Source organism: Triplophysa dalaica, chromosome 7, assembly GCF_015846415.1.
Source record: "Triplophysa dalaica isolate WHDGS20190420 chromosome 7, ASM1584641v1, whole genome shotgun sequence".
Classification (NCBI taxonomy): domain Eukaryota; kingdom Metazoa; phylum Chordata; class Actinopteri; order Cypriniformes; family Nemacheilidae; genus Triplophysa; species Triplophysa dalaica.
This window is the reverse complement of record NC_079548.1, coordinates 9,924,608-9,943,099: the sequence shown is the minus strand read 5'-3', so window position 1 is coordinate 9,943,099 and position 18,492 is coordinate 9,924,608. Positions and strand designations below refer to the sequence as shown.

The 18,492-nt window shown below is 38.6% G+C and overlaps 2 protein-coding genes and 1 long non-coding RNA gene across 6 annotated transcripts in view; 1 reads left to right on the top strand and 2 right to left on the bottom strand.

Moving 5' to 3' along the window:
• The window catches only part of znf385c (zinc finger protein 385C), a 74,093-nt gene extending 71,938 nt beyond the window's left edge, over positions 1 to 2,155 (bottom strand). The window contains exon 1 of one of the 4 annotated variants that reach the window (XM_056753354.1): positions 955 to 2,155. In XM_056753354.1, coding sequence (XP_056609332.1) covers positions 955 to 1,003 — 49 coding nt within the window. In that variant the 5' untranslated portion in view covers positions 1,004 to 2,155. The remainder of the gene's footprint in view (positions 1 to 954) is intronic. The other 3 variants (XM_056753351.1, XM_056753352.1, XM_056753353.1) reach the window with 3 other exon arrangements.
• LOC130426525 (uncharacterized) lies at positions 1,916 to 9,799 on the top strand. Its single transcript, XR_008907191.1, has 4 exons — positions 1,916 to 2,051; positions 2,134 to 2,253; positions 2,393 to 2,430; positions 8,977 to 9,799. It is a non-coding gene; the product is annotated as an uncharacterized LOC130426525 (long non-coding RNA).
• A 1,049-nt stretch (positions 9,800 to 10,848) lies between these two features.
• On the bottom strand, positions 10,849 to 18,159 carry dhx58 (DEXH (Asp-Glu-X-His) box polypeptide 58). The gene is made up of 12 exons (XM_056753652.1): positions 18,055 to 18,159; positions 16,994 to 17,167; positions 16,657 to 16,861; positions 16,272 to 16,462; positions 16,025 to 16,138; positions 15,774 to 15,906; positions 14,718 to 14,903; positions 14,279 to 14,526; positions 13,858 to 14,169; positions 13,362 to 13,552; positions 12,703 to 12,796; positions 10,849 to 12,561 (listed from the first exon to the last, which is right to left on the bottom strand). Exons 2-12 carry the CDS (start codon positions 17,165 to 17,167, stop codon positions 12,373 to 12,375), a joined length of 2,037 nt encoding a protein of 678 aa, XP_056609630.1. The 5' UTR covers positions 18,055 to 18,159; the 3' UTR covers positions 10,849 to 12,372.
• Between the last annotated feature and the right edge of the window lie 333 nt (positions 18,160 to 18,492).

Here is an 18,492-nt window from a genome sequence, read left to right as displayed (position 1 = left end):
ACCATACAATAAAATATTATGTGGTGCTGAGGTCCTCCAATAGGCTATACTTGTTCTAAACCACATAAAAATAAAAAATGTCAACTTTGGGGTACATTCATCATAGCGGGCAGCACTTTGTCTGAGGCAATGAGATTGTGTGCACGCTCACGCTGCGTTTCATTCAACTTTCATCCATATTTAGGATACCATTTTGTCCAGAAAAACAGAAGAAAAAAAACTTAAACGATGCTTAGAACTGTCCTACTAAACTAACATTACTGGAATCAAATAATTGATATTGTAGCAGTTTTCTGTTCTTCTATGGTTAAATGATTCAAAATAATAAAAAAAATACCAAAAGAAACCATGAAAGGTGGATGATACAATAAAATTATTATTTAACAATGCTTATATTTTCTCATGTAATGATGTGGTGCTGAAGTCATCCAATAGGCTATACTCGATCTAAACTAAATAAAAAGAAAAAAAGGTCAACTTTGGGGTACATTCATCATAGCGGACAGCACTTGTCTGAGGCAATGATATTGTGTGCGCGCTCACACTGCGTTTCATTCAACTTTCATCCATTTTTAGGATGCCAGCGGAGTATTTCATATTTGACAGCCAAGTAAACATGATAAACCGCAAGAGCCATAGCAGCAATGTTTTATCACACAACTCGGTGTCCTTGCATACTGAATCAATGTTCGCTTTCATCCAAAATAATTTCCTTCACCACCATCCCATCCACGTTGCCCATTTTTCTCTTCGGAACTGAGTTCCTGCGAGATTACTTCACGGTTCGTGAGACGGTATTTGATCGATTACACAATTTGACAGATGTGTTAACCTGACAGATGACTTCAACGCGCCAAAGCCGCTTCCAAACTTATATAGACAAACACCTGCGCGTTTACATCTAAACTGAGGTTCACCATGAAAGTATATTGAAAGGACGGATTGGGTACTTACCGGTGGCGTTTCTTTTGCTAGTCTCTCCATGGTCCTCTGAGCCCAACATTACAACAGTACCTTACGCTCCCAAGTGTGCCCGAGCTGCACTGAACTGATAATGAGCACCTCGCGCAGAGGAATGGTCACCCGTGCGTCAGTGCGCGCGCTGGCTAGCCACTTAACGCTCCTCTCATTCACTAATACGACTTTCTTTCAGAGAACTTTTCTACTTTCTTAAATACTGAAAAACAACATTAGTTGCAACAGAGAAAGAAACTTTCCCTATTATATCTTAATGCGTACGCAACACAACGAGAATCATTCAAGTGTTGTTCATTTTCAGGTTTTGCTTCGTCTTTCACCCGTTAAAGACGAGGTCAAGCTAGCTCAATTAGCCGAATGTACGGCAGGACTATAAATTACCGACCCATCAAATCTGTCAGCCCCCAGACAGATAACTCCTCCCGCACAGCGGTCTGTCCCATAAATGAAGCGCACTAAATAGGAGCCCTTTGAGACGACGATGCCTGGCGTCCAAACCACACAGTTTCTTCAAAGTTGCCACTTCACGGACAGCAAGACAAGCGCGAAGTGTGCGGTGACCCCACAAACTATATCCTAGTCCACTCCGCGGATACATACCAACTTGCTCTGCAACAGCGTCATGAGCCGACTGTATCTGACCGAGTGACAGCGGCTTCAGATAGAGCTGCCAGAAACTTCCACGACTGCCAGTCATCACGATGGCAACATTGTCGTTAACTAGAATCTGATCCTGATGAATCAAGTCTGCGAAATTAACCACGACAGTTTTGTGATTTTAATATCATGTGTGGATCGGTTAGCTACGGCACATTATAAAATTGTTATTGCGTCAATGAACTAATTAATTCGGGTTTAAAAACTTTCTATGCCTGCGTGCGCCACTCCAGCTCGTTTGTTAAATGCTGCCTTCGGATTTCAAGGTAGGAAGGCATCGAGGCACGTCAGAATCCAATGTTTTCTTTACTTCCGGTGTCCCGAGAAACCTTCATCGGGTCGAATTTTGAAGGCCTCACGGATCCGCGCGGTGATTGGTCGAGCAGGTGGCCAAGCGGCTGGAGCACAGTTTTCATGTAAATAAAGTAATTTTTTTCTTTCAACGTAACAAGTAGCAAACGGTACAAGGATTGAATCAACTCGATATTATATTGTTAGGTGTGCGAACCTGATCGATGACAAACAGGGCAACAACGGCATTAGCGAAAAGAGAGGGCGTTGCTATGGGCGAGAGTGATGGTAACGTCAAACATGGCGTCGCAATGAGCTTGAGATTCAGTTGAGTAAACTCTCGCGAGAATAAACAACAATTTACTTTCCATTTCATTTTTAATAACTTCTTTGAAATGACAAGCAAAGACAATAGCAAAAACATGTACAGTATGAACACGTTTGACAACTTTTATTTTTTCCATAGGTCACGTTCTTGAAGGATAGAAGGATACACGTCTAAATGTAAGGATAGATTATAAACATGTTTAACATCATACGGTGCTGCAAGAACCGACAGGCAGATCACGTTACCGCAAGAGAGTCGAGAGCCGACTGCTCCATGCGCTTTTGAATCATACTCGCAGTAATATGGTGTCACCTGTCGGTTCTAGCGGGCTGCATAAAGTCGAACAAGCGTATTAATTATGGTTTTGGATCTGGATCCTTGAAATACCTTCTGTGTACGTACAGTTATTGCTGTCAGCACTTAGCTGATGGAGGTGCTTGCAAACACACTTGTCTGTGCAAGAATACTCTGACATTTTGATCAACCAGTGACCGGCCAACAAAAATAAAACTAGAGTCCTGATATGTGGAGCAGGATGAGTAGAATACCATTCCCACTAAAACAACACGTACACACACATGTGCACGCATGCACACACATTTATTTAGCCACCCAAATGAGGACATACCGTTATGTCCAGTAACACTAATCCAAATCATAACCCTGACATATAACCATTTTATTACTAACATTTTACATTGTGTTTTAGTAAAATTACCATGCCCTCATTGGACATACTTGTCTGATTTAGATCAGATCTGTTAACAAAACTGTCCCCAAAGGTTAGGGCCACACACACCCACACACTTTTTGCTTTTATATACTGCTGGCACTTTACTGACACACAACATACACAGATACACTGTCAGCAAATCAAAACATATCCAATCAGTCTTGGCTTTCAAAACCAATCCACAGTTTCCATTTGAATCACCTGGTTTCCATGGTAACATGCAGTAAAGTGCACATCATGCTTTCAAACAGTAGGGACTTTCAAATTTAATGTTGAATGGAGCTCTTTAAGGGACTGTGAAAAGATTAAAATTAATGGATTGAGAGAAACGAATAAAAAACAATAGCAGCTGAAGTCCAACGCTGTGTGGGTTGAACAAGACGTTATAACGGTCTGATATAAAAGCGGTCTGTTAAATAGTTTGAGAAAGAAAGATTGTTTTGGTTGCCTTTTTAAAAGTTACTTTTGCAAAACAAGAACACATATTCGATTCCATCATTATTATCAGTGCATAAAACTGTATACACATACTCCATAAAAATATCATTATTTTATGTTCAATTACAATATTACAGGTAATGATTGCATTCATTTACTATTCAGTAAGTCATTTCATACATCCATTGGTTTTGATTTAAAACATCATTTACCACAGACATATGCAATCTCTAATTGAGACTTCATCAAATATATGCATCCCCTCTGGCTTTCCTTCATTCTTTCTTTCCAATTTCCTTGTTGTTTTTAGTATCCTTCACTCTTATGTCACTTCTCAGTGTCCTTTTCCGAGAGGAGTAATCAGCAAGAGAGCAAACTGGTGCCATGTTTTTTCCTGCACTCCATTTCATCTCTTAGGAAAAGAGGGGCGTAAGGCATGATTTATTTTCCCCATACTCGAAGTATCACTATCCTCCCAGAACTCAGGCCACTAACTGGTTGATTCAATACCAGAATTATTGTAAACACTTATGACCCAAGACATCATTAAACCACTCAAGTCAAGAGGAATCCTATACAATCTTATCCAGTCTATGTTCTACAGTACTCTGTAAGATATTTCCATCAATTATTTTCTTAATATAAAATATTATAGGCTTCATAATTTTCTGCATGAACATAGCCGATTTCAATTGACAAAAACTGATATTTTTTACCATTGCCATTATGCTGATTAGCTTTATATAATAGTTTTTCGATAATTAAGAGGGAGGCTTGTATTTGTTGTTTTGGTGAGTTTACTGGATGTTGTGTCGGGTGAGTCAGTCTGGCACGCACAAGCACTAACATTCACAAAACTCAACAATGGTGGTAGCTAAATTGTTTAGATTGTAGACTGAAAAGACCACAAAAACACCAGCAGTTTCCACACAAAAAGTGTCCAGCACTTTTTTGGCATTAAACATTTTTTGCTTATCATTTGACTGAATATCTAACCTATAATTGGACACGTACAAAATGTTGTCTTGTCTCAATACAAGTGTCCGGTGTATTAATGCATCGGAAGCGTAAACCAATGTTTTCATGCCAATAAAGATTTTTTTTATTGGAACCTGCAGGGATTTATTTCCCAGGTGTGAGAGACCGTAGGCAGTACACACTTCAAACACATTTGACTCAGTTAATGAAGTAGATGAAGAGTATTTGATTTGTAATTTGTTCTGGGGAGCTGTCCTCCAGCCCAATAGACTGCAGACCATTCATTTCATTGAGTGTGAGCCTCTTAATTATTTTGAATTTAATCAATAAACCATTAAGGTGTACAGAGTGTAATCGAAAGACCCGGGTCACCTTCACACCCGACTGATCATCTCATGAATGAATATGCCGGTCTTGTTCATGCGTTAATAAACCAAAGTTATCGCTTTCAAAAATCACTTCATTATTTCTTTGATCGAGATACAAGGTGCAGTGCGTGTCAAAACAGTATGAAAATATCGATATTATGATAATGTAAACAGCCTCTCTCGAAAACACATTTTAGTTGCCATGATTATTTCTTCTCTCGTGCGATTTGTATTTCACCAAATGCACTATTATTTCTGAATTGATTTCTCAGTCAGGTCATAATTGAATAGAGGTGACTGACCCGTTTGAGGTACAAAAGAGCCCTCTGTGATCATTGAGGTGTTTCAGCATCTTAATTAGGCAACTGTTTAATTAATGCAATGATCATTTGATGATGCAGGCTTTTTATTCTCTGAAGCTAACCAGACCCAAGGGACATTTTCATTAAGCAAGGATCTTGTTTATTGTTAAACAAGTTGTTTCCAGCATATTATATGACCGTGACGTTGTTATTTTGACTTTCAGAATGGCAAATAGTTATTGTAACAGGGATGCCAGTAGTGACATCAGCACATTAAATCAATCTCTCTGGATGCTTTTACCAACTGCCTAAACAAAAATGCCAAAAGAGGTCTTGACTGATGACAGGATTTTTTTATATGATGGAAATTGAAATATTTAAATGTGTTGACCACTCTGTACTGACACTATTGATTTATATTATAAATTATAGACCAAACCCCTGTAGTTTTCTATAATCAGTGTTGTACCAACACTACGGTTGAATTGCCTGTGTCTTTGTGTGTGTGTGAGAAGGAAGTGAGTCATTGGCGAGCGCTTATACGGGTGTGGGAGTAAGTGCAGTGAGAACAATTTAATTCCACTTGTGGACACACACACATACACCCATTTGTTTAAAGCCAATATTAGCATACGATATTTCTCCAGCTTTATATTCAGTGTCAATAATAAACAATTCCTAAAACTGCACCGTAAAATATCCACCCATGTGCCCTGCCGTGACATACGAGCTCTCAGTATGTCTCACTTGTGTGTATGAATTGTTTGCTCATTGTATCAACTGAACACTGAAATAACAAACAACTTTTCAAAGGTTACAGCATATGCTATTCATTTTTTTAATTCTTTTCGTTTGACAACGATTATATACTTAAAAACAAGGTCCATTGCACACTATACATCCACATGTACAGGTAAAATGTCTGTTCATAGAAATGGGTGTTGATCCTGATGTCACTTCAGGGTCATTATAAGTGAAGTTTCTGAAAGATGTAATGGTGGAGAGGCTCTTCAAATGACCCAGACCAGAGGGAGGCTGAATGTCACCCAGAGATGATGTGCTTTTTGCAAGATACTCAAATGGTAAGAGCCCTTGACAAGAGGTCTGAAGAGGTGTAGCCGAGTGGCTTTACCTAATCCACCCACACAAAGCACATTTCAACTTTACAGCACCCCGAAAGAAAACAAACTCACATTTATGTACATGTTCTATAGTGTATACTATACGTGCACACAAGCACAATTACAAACTTCCATTGCACCAAAAATGTAGATGTCCCATAAATGCTTTGTAAAAAAATTTATGTAAAACTAAGTGAATCTTTTCATACAATGTTTATACATATAGACCAATCATTGAAATATGATAAATCATCACACATTCAGGCATATGAGTATAATTGTCAGCTCGACCGGTCGCAAGAATATCAGCAGCTTCAACTCCGGACGCAGACAAAAAAGTGGTGCTATTACATACTCCAAGTGTTAGATGATGATTGACACCTGCCTGGGTTAGATGATGATTGGTTAGGTCTATACGTAGTAAGTGACGTGATATTAGAGTCTTCCCGGCAGAACTTGCACAGAAGCGTACATTTCTCTGATATTTTGATACTCTGAAACTGACTTTTTATATAGTCAACAAAACACACAAAGCATTCGTAGGAAATGAGCCGGGTCCTAATTTTGGCACTCTGAACTTCGGGTTGATACAATCTGGGGCAGGGAAAAACCACATCCTTTCGCAACGCTCCAATCACGGTGACCACTCCCCACAGCCAGGAATTTAAGGAATAATATCAGGGCTGGATCCTCTAAGCACCCGGACAGCCAAGACATTAGGAAGTGTGCCAGTATGAGGGTCTGTCATTACCTAAACTCACCTCTAAACAATGAACTGTCCCAATCCACCTGCAGCACTTTTAACCCTTTGCGCTGCATCTGTTGCCAAAGATCCAAGATTTCAACTACAGTTAATCACCCAAGCGTTTAAAATTATTGCCTCAAAAGGCACATTTCCAACTGCAGTAGTCACATGCACCAAGAAACTAGTCATCTAAACCTAATTTCATCCTTTAATCCCCCATCATCATTCTCTCAGTTTTTCATTTTCAATCTAAACGGCCCAGAAAAGCTTTAATCCTCCACCGCTCTGCTGATTGAAAAGCTGCAGCGGCACATTGACGGTAATGGTATGTTGACATGAACGACTGCTCGAATTAAAGTCTGGTCGTAAGAGGTGGAGCAAGTCCTTTAATACCACAACAAATATGTCAGTAAACAAACCCGAGAGAATGACACTTTAATACAAAAACGTGCATTTTTTTTCTGGCAGGAAGGAATGGCTTGGGTCAGGTCTCTTAAAGCGGTGTGGTGACTGGGGAGGGGTGGTAGTGGCCACTTCAAGCTTCGACTTAAATAGTGGGTCACTTGTTTGATGCTAGCGTGCTTAGTTCAAATGTTTCAGTCTGAGGCTAAATTACTGTTTCTCTTTTTAACGAGGGAAAAACCTGATGGTCTCTGTTTGTTTCCCCTTCTTTTCTGTCCGTACAACCCCTGCACACATTCCTCCACCCATGTCACCTGCCTCACACTTCTATACTGCGCTTTTATTGGCTTACATTGGTTAGTGAAGGTTACCTGTGCCTGCAGGGCAGTGTGTGTTATGTGTCTAAGTGTGTAAGAAAGACAGAAAAAGCATGTGTGTGTGTCTCAATCCATTTGCAGCTACATAAATAGCCATTTCCCTCCAGAGCAAACCCACTTACCCACCACCCACCTTACACACGGGTCCCAACAGGCACACCATCTCGCACACACTCTGGTAAACTAGACTGTAGCAGACAAAAACAGTTATTATTAAACATTATCACAGATTCACACAGGGTCTAAGGGGGCCTGCTGAAAAGTATGTCAGTCAAACCACATACTGTAAAAGCATTACCCCATCCCAAGTTTCATGAAAGCAAAATGAAACAAACCTGATGCTTACATTTACAGAGATAAGAGGAACAGATGAGTGAGACAAACTGGAAAATTATAAGCATCATGTCTAAAAGCATACAGCGTGTTTTTTCGTATTTGTAATGATGAAACAGTTCATTTCGATCTCAGCCAAGCCATTTTTTGAGCCCCTCCCCTCCAGGCACCTGGGCCCACTTTGAGGCACCCATTTCATACAATGTCATTAATTCCTGATGGATAAAATCTTCTTCTTTACACTGAATGAATCGTGTATCTCAGAAATACCATATGTGACCCTGGATCACAAAACCAGTCTTAAGGAGCACAGGAACATTTTTAGTAATAGACAAAAATACATTGAGTGGGTCAAAATTATGAGCATGTAGATTGGAATATATAGTCCAAACATATATAAACATGTCTTTGTTTCCAGTATTTTTTTACATGTGTATCATGTAAAACAATGAATGTGTATTCATTGAATTACATCCTTTCTACACAAATATTTCTGTGTGTTCTCACACACGCACAGACTGTAACACACATGGTAACACACCCCATGCACCTGCCTGTTTGTCAAGAGCTGGCCTGCACAAAAGCCAGATCGAGGTTGATTGAACACCGCAGATGTGAAATTACCCATACCCCATTTGGGCCAATTTCCTTGTCTTTTACTGGCTATCTGAAGAGAGTCAACACATCCATTCAGTTTCATCTTTACACACACACACACTCACTCATACACGGTAGTGGCTCTCTCTCTCTCTCTCTCTCTCTCTCTCTCTCTCTCTCTCTGAGACTGTCTGTCTCTCCATTGTAGAAACAGGCCAGACTACCTGATCATTAATTCACAGCGTCTTATCAAAGAAAATGGAAGCCTATTAACTATAGAATAGAGAGAATAAAAGAAAACAAGATTGACAGGGTGTTTTTCATACAGGGCGGACAAAAGGAGCAGAGAGAGGGGGAGCGAGACAAAGAGATTCTGGACGGACAGATGGAGCGAAGGAAAGATGGATGGAGAGTATGACTGAACCGGTAATGACGGAAACAGACGAATGAGTGACAAAGAGTGACGGCGTCCGAGTTGATTCTTTTCTCGTCCAACCTTGTTTACAACACTACACTACATACCATCCCGCAGCATGTCATTTGTGTGACATATATGGACTTCAAATATTTGTTTTTACATGCTGGACACAAACAGCAAAGCATATGCGTCCCAGAATAGTTCATCTTCTGGGTATCTGTAATTAAAAGACGGTCTTCAGCACTGACTTGTACGAGAATTTCAAACTTGCTTTACGAGTTTCTGTGTTTCTATCCGAAGTTGTTTCATAATCCTTTTGAACTGACCATAAGCACTGGGTTAGACGCTTGGTTTCTATTACAGACTCTTTGTTGGACTAAAAGGAATGCCTCACAGTTTCTACATGCGGGCCTTGTCATTTTAACAGACAACCATATTTTAGTTTTTTCTCCATATTTAGTTTTGTCCCCTTGGCAAGTTCATTTATCAATCTGGATTTCTCAATCATCTCTTTCGCACCTGAGTCTCTACAGACACACATGCGCACACATACAGATGAGGAAGAGTAACACACGCAGTCAGACCCAAACACACCTACTGTCTGAACCCTGGACGGATTAATCCTGTCTGATAAAGCCAGTCCAAAGCTTACAACAACAACATCTGTGCTGTGCGCATGTATGTATGTAAGTGTGTACTGTGTCTGTGTAGGTTTAGGTTTGACACATAAGTGCCCGTTTATTTCCCCCCTTGAGATTCTGTGATTATGAGATCTGTATTTGTTTCTGTCTGATGAATAGAGTGGCAATTTCACATTGAATCTCACTTTAACAGCTATTAAAAATGTCCACTCAGTATTATGTTTGATGTGAGTGCTGCAGCTGCAGTTTTGGTGTGTTCCTCAAAGATATATCATATCTTTCAGTGTACAATATAACAAAAACAGTTTGGAAATGACACATGTAATAAATGAGAAACACGCAGGAAGTATTCATGTAGTTTAAGGGATAATTCAAACAGTGAACATACTGTATTTGAACATATTGAGAAATTTCTACAAAGCCATTGTGTCAATACAATGGAAGTCAGGGGGGACGATGTAGTTTCTTCAAAATATCTTCTTTTGTGTTCTGCAGAAAGAAAGTCATACAGGTTTTGTTTCATGTTTGGGTAAGCTATCTCTTTAATCTATATTTAATATGGTATAGAATCGCCATAACAATGGCAGGGTCCCGTGTTTGATTCCCAGTGAATGCAAAATGCAAAAAACATAAAAGAAGGTCTGACCCATTAAGATTCACAAATTCATTCATAAAGTGATGTTCTCGCACACAAACAGGAAAATACACTAGACATAACTGAAATTATTGCATATAATACATAAAGGAGAACGTCGAGTATGTGCGTTTCAGGTCCTTCTCTGATGGAATTTTAACAATGACTTTGAATGTCCTTGCTAATGCCTGTCTGTGTACATGAGCAAGCATGTGAATGTGTGTGTGTTTTGTTCTGCGGGCATTGTGCGTGCTGTGGACGTTGATGCAGTGATCCATGCAAAACCACACTGGCACAACATACCCCTTTATGTCAAGCCCCTGTCTGCCTCTTTTGCTCTGATTACATTAAATATTACATTTACACAAGAATATTTGGTCAGAGGGAAATTGGTGGTTATCTAGTTTGCAGAAACTGATTCTCTACAGAGTAACGTCTTATTTAATAACTGTATAAAGAGCAAAGATTTCCACTGATAATATCCACAATTCCATTATTAAGGCCAAATTTACATACAATTCAAACAGATTTATTTTGTACCTTGAAGAATGTGACAATCATAATCTATAATAATCCACATTTAATTATATGCATTATGAAGACATATGTATGATATATATCCTTTCAGGTCACATTTCGGTTATGGGTCACCATAACTGACAAATAGGTCACTTTCACTTCATGGCATTCACAAATGATGTGATTGTTCAACACATCAATTTTGTACAATTATATCAATTTGATGAATGTATAGGCTGTCGCACATAAATATTGACATGTAATATAATTTGAAAAAAAGTAAAAAATGACATTTCTGAAATTAAATCATATAAAAATTCTATAAAAGTTTTGGACTCAAACGCAATGTCTGAATTGAACAAAACACATCTTTTAGATTATACTGACTTAAAGGCTTTTCGTACGTGGTCCAATAGTACATAAATAATAATAAACGAAAGCGAAGTTTAAATGGGGAAAAACAGAAATGAACACGTTCATTAACTCGAGTGAACGACAGTAAATTAACATTGAAGAAAATAAGGGCTGCATGCTGCCATCTAGCGACCAATACACTGTACTGACTCATACAAATAAATAATCAAACACATGTATGCCTCGTGTAAAACTGCCATACACACTCAATTTACGTCCTTAATTGTATTTAATTTGATAGATTTCACACATGTTTATAATATGACTGTAATAAACATGTCATTCTTCACATTAAAAGTTTTAAAAATACTTAAAAAAAACATAATGTGACCTAAAAGCTGTGATAAAACATACATATATTATATGCATTTTTTAGGAATAAGCTTCAAAGTGTATCTCTTTCCATTACATAAAAGCTTTACATAAATACATGAACATTTTCACGCAATCTCAGGCCGATGCGCAAAAGCAAGTAAAGTTCCATGAGGTTAAACTTCGCAAATGCACATTCAATACATAAACAAATATGCAAACAACAATGAATAATGAAAGTGCATCACTGCCCTGATCACGGAAATGGACACAACAATAAGTATGATGAAACGGATAATAAGCCTACCTACACTACCTATGCATTCAAGCATTTACACACACGCACAAACAAACAAACACGTACTATACCGACTTTAAAAACAGTTTTAAAATTGCAGATATATCCATACCACAATGTTCAAAATGGAAATAAGAATACATGATTTAGAATGCTGCCTAAAATATATATTAAAACCGTACCTCCCAAGACCACAGGTTGAAAACCAAAATCTGCAGAGTCCACAAACCTAACAACTTAAAACATCCATTTCCCTACTCATTGACTAACACCTATGTGACAATTTTCCAAGTTTAATCAGTCTAAGTTTAATTAAAAAAAAACTTCTATATAGTTTATATTGTCCTAGCCACAGCTGATGTTTACTTGAAAACATGGCTATGTAATCTACAATCTTTTGTAATCTACAATCTTTCTGTTAAGGATCTCTCATTTGTAAGTGGCTTTGGTTAAAACGCTCTCTTCAGTGAATAAACGTAAATGATGTGTCAGTCGTCTAGATCAGATAAATGGTCTTCCATGTACTTAATCAAGTCAAACTCTTCCACTTTGAACTCAACTTTACTCCAGTTCTTCTTTGGTGAGCATTTGCCTTGACGAGTGCTCATGGAAAAACTCTGTATTTTCAAACAAGGAAGTATTGCCACTTTCTTGAATTTAATCTCCATTCCCCAGTGCTAAGAGAGAGAGAGAGAGAGAGAGAGAGAGAGAAAGTAGAGAGTAGTAAAGTAGGACAGTATGCCTTAAGACTCTGTTTTTAGCTGAATACACTTACAAACACAATGTGTTATGTTTTAGCATAAGAAGATAATCTGTACCTCTCCACACTTGCTGCATTCGATAACCCTTCCAGGCTCCCAATCTTCGAACTGTCTCTCCAGATACACCTGCCCGCCTACTTTATAATACATCCTATATATGAGAAAAGGCACACACAAAGTAATGAAACTTCACAATGTTCTGTCATTATTATCGTCAACATCTGACTGATCTGTTCTGACTCTATTTTCTTCTATACTCTTTAAAGAAAAAGAAAAAAAAAATAGAATGAATGAATGAATGAATGGTTCTGTATACTGTGTTTGGTTATATGAGACCAGTCTTCCTTTTTTGATTGCACTTATGTTTTTGTTGTACTTATGCTGTCCCAATTGCTTCCATTGCCTACCCCACATGTAAGTCGCTTTGGATAAAAGCGTCTGCTAAATAACTAAATGTAAATGTAAATGTTATCTGGTAAATGGCACAAAAGGAAATTGCAAATTATGTTTTAGTAGTTCTAGAATGCAAGTGTCTAAGAGCTAAGTAAGAAAATATGTACTGTGTTTGCTTTTTTACTCCAGGCTGACTTTCCTCTAAATTAATTAAACAAACAGTCTAAGGTATTGCTAGAAATGAAGGTAATTAAAAATATTAACTATATCATATCTATATTACAGACTTTGGATACTTTTCTTACTAAGAAAGGATAACTCACTGAAAATCAGGATTGATGTTAACACGGTGTGAATTCTCTATTATTCTGATATCTTTTCCGTAGCAAACAGGAGTAAAGCACCCTTTACACTGAAACTGCACTTCAGCAGGGTTGTAGCGCTGCTCTTTCTTTTCCCTGTTCTTCTCAGCCTGCATCCGAACCAAAACATCCGTTTTTTGGATCTCAAAGATCTGACAACGAGAAAGCGTTCAGACAAGCTAAAGCATAGTTTTAATGCATGTTCACATCTGCACAGAGATTCAAGTTAAAGGGACAGTTCAGTCATCATTTACTCGAGTTGTTCCAAATCTGCATAAACTTCCTTGTTCTGATGAACACAGAGAAAGATATTTGGAAGAATGCTTGTAACAGTTCTTCGCCACCACTGACTACCGTAGTAAATGATGACAGAATTTTAATTCTTGGGTTAAGTATCCCTGTTTGAAAGAATGAAAAAAAACATTTTGTCCCTATAATTGAGATTTAAAGTGCACACCTTTATTCTGAACTCCCTGGGATTCATGCTCTGCACTTGGATAATAGCTTTTCCGGTCAGTTCTTCTAGGTACTCATTGGTGTGTTCCTTGCGTAGTTCAGGCCCCCCATCTGTAGCAACCACGGAGTAGACGCTGTTCTTAGCACGGGCCCGCCCACTGGCCTGCTGCTGAGCGATTTCATTGGTCAATAGCCCGTAACGTACAACCACGTTACATTCTGGGATGTCAAGTCCTTCTTCAGCTACACTGGTGGATACTAGGAGGTTGAGTTCTCCATCTCGCAATGCTTTGATTGTGTCCTTTTGTTTCCTCTAAGACATACACAGGACACACAAAAAAAGTTATGTACTGCCGTTCCATTGTATATGTGAAAAACATATTTCAACTGTATTTTTTTGCATACAGTGTGTCTTAAACTACCTGGGTCATGTTGTTTGCCCCCATGCCCGCTCCGGTAAGAATGCCAGCACAGATGTTTGCCCTCCGCAGCTCAGGGTTACAGCTCACCCACTCATGAAGACAGTGGGTACCCTTGCGGGTCTTTGAGAAGATGATACCGCGAGAGCTTTGGTCCTTAAACTGTTCTAGCAGCGTGTGCTCCAACTTGGCCAGTTTGGGGTTTTCATAGAGAGGGGTTGATGCCAGCTGCTTTAGTTCTACACGGTTTTCTGCACGGAAACAAAGGAACTGTCAGGTTACGTGCAAATGGAGGAGATCTCATATCATTTATGATCATCACAATTGAATGGCATCATCCGTTTCATCAAATCATTTCTTTTTCCAAAAAAAGGGATATCTTTGGTTAAACTATACCTTTAAGAGCGTTATTATAATAAGTATCACGGTAAAGAATGCACACCTTCAAAAAGTCCAAAGAGAAAATAGTCAGTGCCATCCAGCAATTTGTTTTCTTTTGACTTGTAGTAGTCATCTAGAAGCCGGAACGCATCCACCATGCGAACAGTGTCATTGATGAGGAGAGCATCATTGTATTGCCGCAAATGCAGAGCACACTGAGCTATCAGCCTGTTCTCCTGCACTACACCTTAAACAAACAAAAAAAAACATTTGTCACCTTTATATAGATACTTACACAATGAGAACAAAAAATCAAGCATTCTGCTATAAGCTGATTCAAACCAAGCCCATATCTCAGCAGATATGCACTCAATCGGGCGTCCTACTTAAATACAGCTTTACTCAAGTCTGCCTTGCTCCTTGCCACCCACCACCTCCTTTAACTTCTGTTTAAAGGGATAGTTCAGAGAAAGATGTTTGGAAAATTGCTTATAACCAGACAGAATGAATACCATAGTAGGAAAAATTACAATGGTAGTCAAACTGCCCCAGAACTGTTTGCTGTCCTACATTCTTCAAAATGTCTTCCTTTGTGTTCAACAGAACAAAAAAAAAAAAAAAGTGATTTTCCTACTATGGGAGTCAATGGGGGGAATAATATGCTTGGTTACAACCATTCTTCCAAATATCTTTCTCTGTATTCATCAGAACAAATACATTTATACAGATTTTGAACAACTCAAATGTGAGTATATGAAGAAAGAATTTAAATTTTAGGGTGAACTATCCTTTTAACTGAATGTCATTCTGTTGTCATTTTGCATGTTGTTCACAGGTTTTTTTTTAGCTGCTCTGCGGGGGGGTCGCCCTAGAAGCTGCCGTTGCTTCCCTGCAATAACTTTTCATGGAGCTCAACTTATAACATAGCCACAAAACCAAAGTAAATTTAGCAAATCATAAAACAAAAAAATATTCAGCCTTAAATTTGTCGTTGTAATTTTTTACTTAAAAGGTCCTGACTGATTTTTACATTTTATGAACACACTGAATATCAATTCATGTTTTCTTAGTAATGCAACGTTATATTGTGATCTTTGTATTGCTAATGACCTCTAACCTGTTTTGTGTAGATCCACCACATCACTTTCATATTCCTGGGTTCCCTTCTGACGCAGATCCGCGCTCACCGTTGACGGCATGAACTCGTGAATCATTGACATCATTAACTTCAGATGGTCCCCAAATGGGTCCTGACGCACATAAACAAACATAGTGAATACTACATGTGTGCAGCGAAACCATATACTGTAGTACTGCAGAATCAGATTAAGAGTAATGTCAAATCTAAATGCAAACAGAAGACAGTACCAGAGCTCTTTTTTCAACAATGTCATATTGCTTCATGGGTCTGGGGACGACTTTTAGAAGCCCTGATTTGTATTCCATGGTGGACACAATAACAGAATCAAGATTGGCACAGATCTGAAAACAACAGAGTGAAAATTATTTGAAATGCAAAATAGTTTAGGAGTTGAGTATTATGCAAAGTTGTTGTTTGTATTTACGTTCATGCACACAGACAAACACAAACACACACACACACACACACACACACCTGAAGGACATGTTCCACAGCTTTATCAAGTGTCTTATTTCCTCCAGTACCAGGTGATGCTGTAAGACCCAAAACCTGAGGCAAATTTCCCTCCTTTCGCAATTTCTTTTCAACATAGCGGCCCATAATTTTGTTATAGACGCCATCCTTATGTGTGTGGTGGCATTCGTCTATGACCAGCAGGGTGAAGTCTGAAAGGAGACAAATGAAGACTACTGTTTAAACCTGGCATCTGCATTCAAGCCGAATAGTTTTAGTTTCATCCATTTATAACAACATTTAAAACATATCCACATTCAGTCACTTTTAATCCCTGATGGCGTTTACTGTTACATTGATGTGCCTATGTGTATGTCACTAGGTGCCAGGCAAAAACTGCCAGTACCTGTGAGATCCACGTGTTTGTCCTCATCCATGTTGGTCAGAGCGTTCTCCAGGATCTGAGCAGTGCAGATCACAACATCTGATTTCTTGACCACACGTCCGAAGTAGTCTTTTTCATCGCATTCCCCACTAATGGCCCTGATTTTATAATCTTTCCCAAGAAAAGGATTGAATTCTTTCTCAAAGTGCTGGTCTACCAGGTGCACCTATGAACATGTAAAATAGTATACAGTAATAGCAACATGAAAACATGAAATAAAATAGAACATAGGGAGAGAAAGATAAAATGTCCAGCAGTATTAATCACACACCCAGGGTGATAACTAATCCAGCTTTACCTTGTTGACAAGCACTGCCACTTTAGCATTCTTTTTGGTCTCGAGGTGTTTCTTGGTGACGTAGACCGCAGCCCGGGTTTTCCCTCCACCTGTGGGGAGCCAGATGATGCTGTTCTCTCCTCTCAGAGCAGTCTGCACCACCTCCTCCTGATACACTCGTAGTTTAATCGCCATCTACACACAGTCAAAAGAAACAGTTGTTATGAAAGGGAGCTGAAAAACAATGGATAGTTCACCCAAAAATGTAACAAACTGTACCATCCATAAGACATGAAGTGTAAAAGCGAAGACTTCATTGTTCACTTTTTCATAAGCGAGAAATGAAGCAGGCCCTTTACAACAAACTCTTTCTAGCCCTTAATAAAGTTTCAGAAATTAAATACGTTGACCCTTTAGACACTACCAATGCAAGAAATAAAGTCCAATAAAACAAACTCACACCACCAATCCGAGAAGCAGAACGATAAAGCAATAAGATGAGGTTTATCAGGTTATTTAAAATTATTTATTTACCCTTGTGTAATTTCATACCTGTAAAAATTACTTTGCTCTGATGAACACAGAGAAAGATATTTGGAAGTTTTTCTGTTCTGGAACATCACTACTATAGTAGGAACAGAATATAGGTAGTCAAAGGTGCCCCAGAACTGTTTGTTTTAAAAATATCTCATTTTGTGTTCAAAAGAACAAAATATTAAAACAATATTCTAATATGTTGATCCAGAACTGAAAACGTCTAACATTCTTCCGAATATCTTTGTATACAACAGAACAAAGACATGTTTAGAGTAAATGATGGCAGAATTTCCATTTTTGGGTGAACAACCCCTATGACAATGCGTATTATGTCTCCATTGAGATGTGCATGATGAGCACCTATTAACTAGATCTTTTTACTTTACACATTTTAGAAATATACGTGAAGTGCTCATTTAACCAATAATCGTTTTTAATACACATTAATACGAGACACAATTACGTCACAATTACAACACTTCTGGTTCTGTACTGAAAAGCTGAAATAAACTTATTATAAACGGATGTATTCTGTATGAACTCACCTGTGCTGCTGTAACTGACTGCTGAAGATCACTGTGTGTTACTTTCGAGTGGTGCTCTTTAAAGCCTCCGTATGATCCATACAGAAAACCGAAAGCGAAAACTGAGAGGGGGCCCAATATTAGGAGATTAACAACATACGACAATAGCTGGACTATATTCAACGACCGCACATGTATATAGAACCGCGGAAATATATAAAAATAATTCGCAAACTTTTTATCATTAACATCTCAACAAAGGAATGTTCTCTACATTTGCATTAGGTCTACTGCACAGCAGCTTGCACAGATTAGATGCAATTTGATTCATGCGGAGAACTCATACACCCAAGGGGAGAGAGACCTTAGTGGGGCCCCACTTCACAACGCCAGTGATGTAAGGAAATCAAAACCTAAAGACTGTTGTGTAATAAATCAGCTGGTCACGTTCGGGTTTGT